At 38.1% G+C, this 11,421-nt stretch overlaps 1 protein-coding gene across 1 annotated transcript; it reads right to left on the bottom strand.

The window, feature by feature from the left end:
• Nucleotides 1–870: 870 nt before the first annotated feature.
• GJA1 (gap junction protein alpha 1) lies at nucleotides 871–10,731 on the bottom strand. Its single transcript, XM_006027600.1, has 2 exons — nucleotides 10,500–10,731; nucleotides 871–3,985 (listed from the first exon to the last, which is right to left on the bottom strand). Exon 2 carries the CDS (start codon nucleotides 3,967–3,969, stop codon nucleotides 2,824–2,826), a length of 1,146 nt encoding a protein of 381 aa, XP_006027662.1. The 5' UTR covers nucleotides 3,970–3,985; nucleotides 10,500–10,731; the 3' UTR covers nucleotides 871–2,823.
• Between the last annotated feature and the right edge of the window lie 690 nt (nucleotides 10,732–11,421).

Here is an 11,421-nt window from a genome sequence, read left to right as displayed (position 1 = left end):
AGGTCTGGATAGCTGAACCAAGGGGTCCAGCATTCATGACATACCCATTTGTTACAAGCCTTGTCTTCTCTTGGCCTTTCCACAAAAGTTGCCATTCGCATCCTCATAACATCAGTGCTTGTGAAGTATCATAAACAGCTGTAGTTTCACAGCTGCATACCAGACACATACATTTCCCAAACACAGCATCGCTGTCAAGGATCTAGCCAAATAGAGTTTGACCTCAAAATTTGTTTTGAGTCATATTAAGATGGAAAGCTACCAGACATATGATGATGACATGATAATTATGTCTTTACTTTTAAATCCTAAGGAAAAATTGGCAAGCTTCTTTGTATTTAAATATTCCCTGGCAATACCAGAAAGTTAAGCATAGTAAGATTTTGCCTAAGTGCCTAAGACCCAGGAAATGAGATATTAGAGAAAGAGTGAAATTTTCGTCCCATTGGAGTTGACAAAATTGTCTTTGAATATCTAGGGTCAGAATTTACCCAAAACTGAATTTCACTGAGTCAAGTACAGAGATATTGTTGTAATGTCTGAGAAATTAGTACCACTTTAGTACTATTTCAAGGATATGATCTGATACATCACTATTATCTTCCTATTAATTATTTGAAGACAGTTAACTATATATTCGGTAGTGACCCTAATGATTCTATTCATTCAGATTCAGAAATGGTACCAGATCTGGTCCTGGGGTTATTGCATGTGGACTTCCAGTTCAAGGCAAACTTATATCCAAGTTATGTAAATCAATGTAAAAAAGTATGAAATGCCACTGGTGAAACCATGAAAATTGCAGTAGGGGGGACATCATACCATTGAGACAAATAGACACACACTGTAGTAAAAGACAACTGGAGCAGATTTATACTAAATTAAAACTTTATTGACTACTGCTCTCCAGACAACATGATCTGATGGACTATGGCTGCATGCATGACAGTAATTTAACATGGAATGTCAAACAAATTAAAGTACTGTATTATATGAAACCATTAATCTGTGGTGTTGTAAAATGAAACCAAGGTATGTATTTTCTTGGTTGACCTGTGTTGAACTAAGAGGCAATGTGGCTGAAGAAACGGGTAGATTTCTTTAGCATACCTTTCAAATAAATTAGTTAATATTGTATTCTTGAAAAACCCTTTCAGCTTCACTTGCATTCCAAACATAATCTAAGTGCAAACATGGAAAATGCTGAAGGCATCCAGAAAGATTTAACTGTCAAAATTGGATTGGACCGTAATACTATAATTGAGTAAACATGGACATGTAGTTAAAGAAAAATACCAGTTACTGCAAAATTAATGTAGGCATATTTTATAATTAATTGAGCTCAAAGCATTTTCTAATTTTCTCACATTAAAGACTAAAGCTTGCTTACAGTACTACAACTTCTATAATTCAAGCATCAATTATTACATATCAGGGAGATCAGCTAGATCACCTAATGGTCTTTTCCATTCCTAATTTCTACAAAGGAAAGTTATTCATGCCAGCAAGAGCATCATTGCTACTTTTTGGATTTGATCCTACAGTCATTGTTCAGGAAAAACTTCCATTAAGTTTCAGTGGGAATTTTTTCAGAGCAAGACGGCCAGGATTCAACTCTTTAAAAAAAGTGTTATCCATATTTAACAAAATAATAGTATCCATCAGAAGATACATGAAAAATATGATATGGAACAACAACAAAAAACCCTCTGATGTGCTTTCTTGCACTGCTGGAAATAGATAATGTAAACACCATAGTGGCCCATACCTTCACAAGTTCCATGAAAAAATTGGAAAACTGTAAGTGTGTCCTCTGTGTGTGTTCCTCAATGTATGCTTGCAAGTATGCATCATATATCTGTGTACCGCCCTAAGCTCTCCCACATACATAATTCAAAGACACCCCAAATACACAATGTGTGATAGAGTTAACCACAAGTGATCTGATTATCTGACTTCAACTCTTAAATCTGCAAGTGGCAGTAAACTGGTTTGTTTGTTTATTTCCTCCTCGTGCTAAATGCACTTTTATGTGAGTAGCAGAAAGTGAATATTGCTGTAGGAAGCAGAATGTGGATGATACTATAGGAATATGTATGTGGATATGAAGAACATCCAGTCTACACACACAACAAAATCTACCTGTTTGAAGGATTGAGAAGCATCTGACCAAAGGATTTTTGGTGGGCCTGTTTGAAATCTTAGTTGATTGTTTCAAAGAATGTAGATTATCCTTGCATGAGTCTTTTAAAAACACCTAGACAGCTATACCGAGAAGTTAACCTACCAAGTGCAAATTTTAATAATGGAATGTTCTTGATGGGGAAATGATCCAAAGACAATCCCGGGTCTTACATTTGTTCAACAGGAAAAAATGTTTTCATCTTCAGGCAGCATTTCATCCCAACAAACATGATACCAACTTGTGTTAGTATAACAGAAGACTCTTTAGAAATAAACATGTTATACATACAAACGCATACACACACGCACACACAGATATTTACAGCTGTTTTTGGGGTGGGGGGGGAAACAACAAAAAATCCTACCTTAGTATGGGCTACAACTTGTTTACTTTTTTTTTGGTCTTTTTTAAGCATTTAAATTCTTTAAATCAGCTACTTTAAATACTAAGGTACTGTACCACCCCACACCAACCCCACTTCCCCAGAAAACAGCAAGTATTTTGAAAGTTTTTTTATGTTTGTTAAAATCTCCTGGTTGAGACTTGTTAAGTACCACCTCCACTGGAACAAAATGAATACTGCATGCATCTTCCAATGCATATCATTTCATAGTTGAGAAGTACTGCAGCTAGGAAGCTTAGATCTCCAGGTCATCAGGTCTAGGCCTGCTACTGGCTCTGCTGCTGGCTCTGCTAGGTGGCCTTTGGTCCACAGTGGTGAGAGGCTGCAGCTCATGCCCAGATGTCAGTTTTTTAGTGTTCTGATGATCATCAGGGAAGTCGAAGGGCTGGGCATGAGAGTTGGAGATGGTGCTGCCAGCCTGTCCCATCCTATTCTGCTCTGCACTGTAATTTGCCCAGTTTTGTTCACTGGCCTGCTTGTTGTAGTTACGACAGGAAGAATTATTCCTTTCTCCAGTAACAAGCTTGTACCCTGGGGGAGACATGGGTGACAAGGGAGCAGTTGGTGAGGAACAGCCATTGAAATACGCATACTTTGGGGATCCACACTCCTTGGAGGGACTCATGGTACTGGTGGGAGAGTAAGGATCAGGTTTTCCTTTCACACGATCCTTGACGCCCTTGAAGAATACATAGAAAAGCTCAATGATGTTCAAGGCAAGTGATACTAAAGACACTACCAGCATGAAGATAATGAAGATGGTTTTCTCGGTTGGACGGGAAAGGAAGCAGTCTACTCTGTGGGGGCATGGATCTCGCTCACAGGTGTAAATGGCATTCAGGCTAAACCCATAGACATACCATTGTATCAGCAAGAAGGCCACTTCAAAGACAGATTTAAAGAGGATGCTGATGACATAAGTACGGAGCAGTCCCCCACGCATTTTAACTTTGCCATGCTCTTCAATCCCATACTTGAATTTCTTCATTTCTATTTGTTTTAGGTGCATTTCCACATTCCCACCATCATTTCGGACAACCTTAAGCTCTTCTTCTCTCTTGCTTAGTTTCTCTTCTTTCCGCATCACATAGAATACGTGTGCCAGATACAAGAGGGTAGGCACAGACACAAATATTATCTGCAGAACCCAGAAGCGGACATGGGAGATGGGAAAGGACTTGTCATAGCAGACATTTTCACAACCGGGTTGCTGAGTGTTACACCGAAAAGCAGACTGCTCATCTCCCCAGGCAGATTCAACTGCTGTCCCCAGCAACAAGATTCGGAAAATGAAGAGGACAGAGAGCCATACTTTCCCTCCTGCAGTAGAATAGGCTTGAACTTTGTCAAGAAGTTTTCCTAGGGCACTCCAGTCACCCATCTTCACTGGATGCTTGCTAAAAACACACAAAAAAACAAATAATAATTAGACCAGTGTTAACTGAATGCATTAACACATTTATAATGCTAAACTTTAGAGTCTCAACTCAATGTTTCATTGTGTATAAGCTGCTATAATATGGCATTACTTTACTTCATGCATGTTAGTCAAGAAACAGTTAAGTGGCCAAGGGAGAATTTCATCATAGTAGTTCCACCGTGCAGCTATCAAACATAAATCAATAAAAGTCAATAGGTACAAAATATGGAGCCAGATCCTTTGGTGATATAAATTTCTCCAGGAATGTAAGTAAAGTTATTGGAATTTATATTCTCTCTCTATCTGACCATAAGGTATTTCTCCTCCATTTGTAGGCATCTATTTAAAGTAATCCAGTATAAATTAAATATTGCATTGTTGTTCAGTGCCCAATGGACAATGAGCTTTTTTTTATTTTGTTCTAGTTTTCAAGAGTTCTGCCAGACAAAAATTGCAGTCAAATTTGGCTTTTATTGGCATTCTTTTTGGCAGTCTCCATACAGGAGCAAAGCCTGCATGGTCTAGATCAGAACTGAAGTATGGTAGAGAAGTTTGCAGTGTCACTGACTGAGTAATCTATGGATAAATAGATTTTTAACTGTTGGGCTAACAGTCTGGATCATTTGCAAACACTACACTCATGCTACGTTCATGCAGTGTCACTGACTGAGTAATCTATGCAGTGTCACTAACTGAGTTATCTATGGCTAAATAGATTTTTAACTGTTGGGCTAACAGTCTGGATCATTTGCAAACACTACACTCAGGAAAAAAAAAGGAAAAGTATCACCCCATGTAAAAGGCATAATAATGCAACATTAAAATTCATGTCATAAATATAGAATCTGATGTTCCAAACAATTATAGCCATGTTGCAGGACAGAGGCCATATATAGTATTATCTGGTATATATTTAACAGAAAATAGGAGCAGAAAATATTAAATGTTTAGAAGGCGGCCAGGCTAAAGTTGTCATATTGGAGTAATGTGTATTTCCTAACGTATCTGTGGCCTCCTTACTTTGCATGGTTGCAGTTTTCTATATATTTATAGTGTTTCAAGTATAAATTCCTAAATTTGGTTTGGACAGAGAAAGGGGGAATAAAGCAACAGGTGAAACAAACCTTGTCCATCTTATAAATAGCTCCTGTAAAGTAAATTTAGTTTGAAGAGTATCTGTCAATTTGATATTAAAGCATGCATTTCTGGAATACATGTTAATTATAGATCATATCTGGAAATACAGAAAAGATAAATATTTTCTTGCACGCCCCGGTCCAGGGGGGGCTCTGGCCCCACACCCAGGCTTCAATTTACAACCTTCTGGCTCTGTACCCAGCAGGCAAACTCCTAAGCCAGAGAGCCAGGGCACCTTAACATACACCTTCACTTATACCTTAACATATAATGAAATATTCAACTGTGCATCCTTGAGGTTTGATAAAGGTAAAAAACACAATAAGCTGTGGGCCAATTTATTCTTGAATGTGAATATTGTTGTAGGTAGCAATCCTAGTTCTGTCCATGAGCAGAGAGAGGTAGTTAGCCATTTTAATCTGAAAGCAAAAGGCAAGGGAGAGGTACACTTTACAGACTAACTGAATCAGGGATGCATAAACTTTTGTGAGCAACAGTTCACTTCACTGATAAATGTTCTTTCATAGCATCTAATGAAGTGAGCTGTCCACGCAAGCTTATGAACAACAGTTAATCCTAGTTCTGGAAGATCTCACAGGTGACATATTAATTATCCAGATCAACCCTAAGATGGACTGGATCTTTACCAACCAATTAATGAATGGGTATTGTATGTAAAATTGTGCATCCAAATGAAATAAGTGTGCAGCCCCCATTTAAAGAGTGAACTGTTTGATACAGTTAGCTGTGCTGTGCAGGCTAACTACACCATTTTCAAATTTTCATAACTTTGTTAACTTCCAACCAGTTTCTTCCCCATGCACTCCTCAGTGAGGACTAGACACATGCCATAATCAAAGGAAAAAATACCAATTGGACAAAAAATAGGAAATTTCAGCCCCAGAAGTTCTGCTGCTAAATGAATGAACTAGCACCTCCTTCTGTTCATTATAGGGAACAGGCCTGGGGTGGAAGAGAAGGCAAACAAGGCCAGTTTTTGGTTGCTGCAAGTTGTTGCTCTCTTTTACTCTTGAGCCCTTGATAATTTCCCCCTGGTTATTCTATCTACCTCAGCAAGTTCCACATAACATGTGGAAATCTGCCTGTGCTAGCTTTGAGACCCTTCCTTTGATTATCAGTCCTTTACATGGAAATAGTCCCAATGAAAAGTTTGAAGGATCAGTTCTCTTTTGGATTTTTAAAACTAAAAGCCATACCCCAGTAAGGGAGATTGTAGGTCATATTCCTCTTTGGCTTTCCATTTAATTTGCTCCAGGAAAAGAATGTTGCCCTTCATGTTTCAGTTTAATAGAAAAGAAATCACATGCATTAATTTAGAAGTCTCTGAAAAACAATTATAGCCTCTGCCGGAAATTTGGGGATCATAAAAACTGGCAAGTTCTGCTACATGAAGACAAAGTTTCTTTTCAGGCTATGATTTGTTGAAATGGAGATCAGTCTTTTGCACTACATAATATGTGAAATTCATTTAAAAGGAAAACTCATTTCTGCCTAGCCTATCCGTGAAAATAGACAGAAACAGGTGTTTTTCTAAGTAATAGATTCTTGGTGTTATTAGCCAACTTTCTGATGATTTGAAAATACCGAATTAGCAGACTTTCCTCAAGGTCAGTGGATTTCTTTACAGTGTAAATGTTATTTCAGATTGAAAGTATGATTAAAAAAACAAGGGAGGTGTTATTTCTAAGCAGTTATATGTTGTTTGCTTTTTAATTACACTGCACTCTGGTCTATTAATAGGGGATGATATAGTTAAATTTTGACCTAGCTAGTTCCACACCTGCAATGTATTCAGAATTTAGCACCTATTTTTCAATTTGTTTCAGCATGCAGAACTAAGTCCATTATATCCTCTGGCAATATAAACTCCAGGAGGAAGCATTCCTTGCTTGAATTACTCATACATAGTTCTGTAAAGCAAACTTTTTTAAAAAAGATCAGTTATGCACTCACATTTGCCAGTGATAAAAAACCCACATCAATTCATAACATTGTGCTGTTAATCAGATAACCTTGTAGTGGCACAAATATATTATTCTTTTCCGTAAGTAGACTCTATTGTTTTATGAAACTCAGTATGTTAGTTCATTGTAAAATAATTCATTGATTGGATCTAACTTGTTTACTTTCAGTGCTTTGAAAGAATATTTAAATTAACCTATTGCGGCATTTGTTTGCTAAATAATAAAAAGTCTCGCTCGTTACGGCTTTAAATGATAATTTTAAGTTCTGCAGTGAACAGTTCTAAAACTGAAAGATCTCCTCTGGTCTAATATTTCCTTGTCTTTTAAGATGTAGATTTATTTTAATATTCTCCTCGTAATGGAATTATTCTATCATAACACAATGATCAATAGATAGGCATGCCCTGTCAGTAATTGCTCCTATTTTTAAAAATGTAAGTAGCCTCATTTCTTACTGATGACTATTTTATGTCATTATACATGGTTTTTGAGGTGCACTAACAAAAAACTTGACCTGTAGAACAGCTTCATAAACAGATTTTTGATAAATAGTATTGTGGGTGGGTACAGACAGAAGGAATATGCTGTAGAGAAGAAGGAAAAATGACAGCATTCATCTGCCTGAGTCTTGGATGACCACATATAAAAGAAATTTGATCTATAAGCCACAATTTAGAAATTCTAGAACTGTTTTTTTATGGAAGGCATTCATCATGTCATATGGTTCAGATTTTCCAGGAGATATAGTGCAGGCTCAGTACTGTGGTTAAGTGCCCAGGTCTGACTGCAGTGTCAGTAGGTCACATGGTAATGATCGGAAGAGGCATCAGGGCTGGTGTGTGGTAAGTGTGTGGGTCTGTGCAGCTGAAAGAGCGCTTAGGAAGTGGGCCAAGAGCTTTGGTTCTCCCATAAATGCCAACGAAAGCCTCTGCTTAAAATGTACCTAGAAATAATTTCCCAAGCGTAGCCAAAGTCTCAGGGAAAGCAGCTGAGGTGCCTAAGACATGGGACTTGAGTGGCTGTGGACCAGGAACGTTAAACATATCAAATCTCACAAATGTCAGTGAAATGTTATTCTTACATTCCCCTGGAAAGGTACAGCCCATTTGGAATTCTGCAAATGCATTTAGTTGGTAGTAAATTTCCTCCAGAGGACAGGGAGGGTACCCCTGATGGTTGCATAGTGATCAGAATTTAACCCTCGCAGCTGCTATTTTTGTTTTCTTTTACAGGCTTATGGTACTCACTGGTGATCATCAACTGATGGACCTTTTTACCACCTCCTCTTCCTCTGACGCATTCTCCCCCTGCCTCGTCTAACTCTATGAATCTGTCCAAGACAACCAAATACAAGACCACAAGAGTTTGCTTAAAAATTCCACTTGTACAAGTCAGGTAGACAGTTGATAAAACTTTTTACTCTTCTGGCCCAAATCATCCATGTTTTAAGTGGATGAATCAATAGAAGTGATGCCTACTTATATTTGTGAGGAATTCCAAGTTCATATGTTTCAAAATATAGAAGCCCACAAAATAAAAGCAAAAGAAACATGAATTTACCATGCTAAGCTACCACACTAAGCTACCACACTAAACTTATGGAGTAGGCTAGGGAAAGGGGCTAGCAATATTACTTCTTTCACAAGAAGCACTAGCTGGGCAGAGACTTCTTTAAATCCACAACAGTATGTTTACATAAACTGACCCTTGTTTAATTTCAGTTTCAGGCACAGCTTATCTTTCAGGCTAGTTTTAACTGAGACTTGGGAGACCTTTACACTCAGAGGTGCATATATGTATGTGTTTGTGTGTATGCGCATATTTGCTACAAATCAAATCCATTGCATCCTTCCCTTTCCCCTTTTGAACTCAGTCTGTTGCTCATCATTCTCCCATTGGTATGCCTGTTAGATATCACAGATCAGTGCCACTGTTTAGCTTTGAGGGCTTTTGAGGGAAACACTTCAGTAAACATTTCAAAGTCTGGAGACTTTGTAAATTCTGCAGTGCAGTGTGCTGTCCAGATGTTAAGATGGCAGGGTGAAAGATCCAGGCAAGCCCCAGCTCTTCCAACACACACACACTCACGTACACACACAGAAAAATCAAAGCTGCAAGTTGACCTGTGTTGTTGTTTTGGTTGATTTTAATTAAACACACTTAGAACAATCTAAAAGAACATTCTCTTAGGAAAATGTTCTGACTTTACTGTTATATTAGGACAGCAGAAGGAGAAATGCCAGTTGGGCACAAAACATTTTAGATTACCATCAGATGTGTTACTCCAACAAAGTACACTTGTGATGTGGTTCTCACTCCAAGTGAAACTTCTTCCCCTCTCCATCTCCATCCTCAAAGTTTTTCTCTTTGATTACTGGCAGGCATCCAGGCAGCAATACCAATAAGGAATTAATCACTCCAGTGTCTTCAGACAAAAGTCAGTTCTCTAGAAGATGCTGCTCAGGAATTCCTTTCCAGTGCTATCTTATAGGTTTCAGGGCAAAGTATAGACAATTTAACTTGTGATATATGCTGTAACTACTCACTGAGAGTCCTCCCTAGAGAACATCTGCTAACACCCACCCACTCAATACCTTCACAGGCAATGCCAGCATGGTGAGACATATGCCTATGTGCTACATGGCTCCTCTACAATCCTTAACTGGAGTTGCTAATACAGAGTAACTATATACAAACTGGCTTAAAAATCCTTAGCACATGTCTGGATTTTATCACATCTATTTTAAAGAAGGAGGTGGGGGGGCGGGGGGAGGACATGGGGGGATCAGCGCAGCCACGTGAAAGTCACTGGATTAGTAGCAGCAGTATTTTAACAAAGCACCTAATTAAGAACCATGTTTTGCACAAACTATTAAACATCAATCAAAATTTACATATGAAAGCAAAAAAGTGTATGGGATGGATGGGAAACACTCATGCAAGGGATTTGCTGTTACAAACTTCTAAGGCTTTTTCAGAAGATCAGGAGGATTTCCATACGCAGAAGCACACCTCTACTTTTTTCTTAAGCTATTTTTTTTAATAAGATAATTGCACGGGTTTTTTTGCTTAAATCAAGTAAACAACCACAGAATCCAGCTCTGAAGATGAAGTATTGCCACAATTAACCTGCCATAGAACTAGGTTAAAAAATGATCATTAAAAATATTTAGAAAAATGATTTAAAAGTAGTGTAAATGTAACAAAGCAAAAAACTACCCAGAACTTTTAACTGAGTAACTTTAGAAACACTTAGCACAGTTTTTTCCAACTGTGTTGCAAATACTCCAGACATAAGGAAAAGCAGTATAAGGTTCCTGGAAAAAAAGTATACTTTAAAAAAAAAAAAGTAAAAACTTTCCAACTTACCCTTGCTGATCAGCAGTGAAGCAGGCGAACAAGTGCCTCTTTGGAGGGTAAACGTAAAATGGAAGAGAAGTTCAGACTCTCAGACTTGTCTATTTAAACTTTAAAAGTCTACTGCTGGTTTGTATTTTTCATCCTTCCTTCCCCACTAATGAAAGAAAAGTGCTGATACCTCGTAAAAAAAGTTTTTTTCTAACTTGAAACACTGGGAGAGCTTTTAACAAGTTTTCAAGCCACTGACTGAAAGGAGGAGGAGAGAAGGAGGGACAAGCATAGGAGGGACAGCTAAGTGGAACAGGAGGAGAAAAGGGGGAGGAGGAATCACAGAAGAAAACAGTATGGAAAAAAAGGAGACAGAGTACATCAAAGTGTACTGTTGCTGTTATAATGAACAATTGAAAGGCATTGTTTACGGAACCTGAACATACACTAAGGGCACTTGAGCGGTAATTTATCCAGAAAGAGACTCAGGGTTACCTGAGCAGCTTAGCCCATTGTATAAAATCAAAGACGCTCTTTAGGAATGCAGGCATCAAGAAAAGGGAAAATAGAAAAACCAATGTATAAGCACAGCCAATCTGCCAGAATCTGGTTTGGGGACAGACTACTTTGTTCTCATTGTCACCCTGAATGCTGAATGGGACTCATTACATTAGAAGGGGATACACCATGGCTTCCAAAATAAATAAGTCCTCTCGGCTTTTAATTTATTTTGTGTACTGCCTTTTGTATCCTTAAGGTGAACACCAGAAGGTAACAGTGTATTTATGTGTGGTAACAGGATATTTATTCAGCACAAGCATTTACTTAGAAGATAGCCATCATTATTTTGGGGGGGAGGGAGGAAGAATCTAAGTAGAACAGCCAAACTGCATTTCAGGAAACTCTTTGCAGGAAACTTCAGTTAAATGTATAAGACAAAGCA

Source organism: Alligator sinensis, unplaced genomic scaffold (genome assembly GCF_000455745.1).
Source record: "Alligator sinensis unplaced genomic scaffold, ASM45574v1 scaffold808_1, whole genome shotgun sequence".
Taxonomy (NCBI): Eukaryota; Metazoa; Chordata; order Crocodylia; family Alligatoridae; genus Alligator; species Alligator sinensis.
The sequence above is the reverse complement of the archived record's forward strand: the minus strand, read 5'-3'. Positions and strand labels throughout refer to the sequence as shown.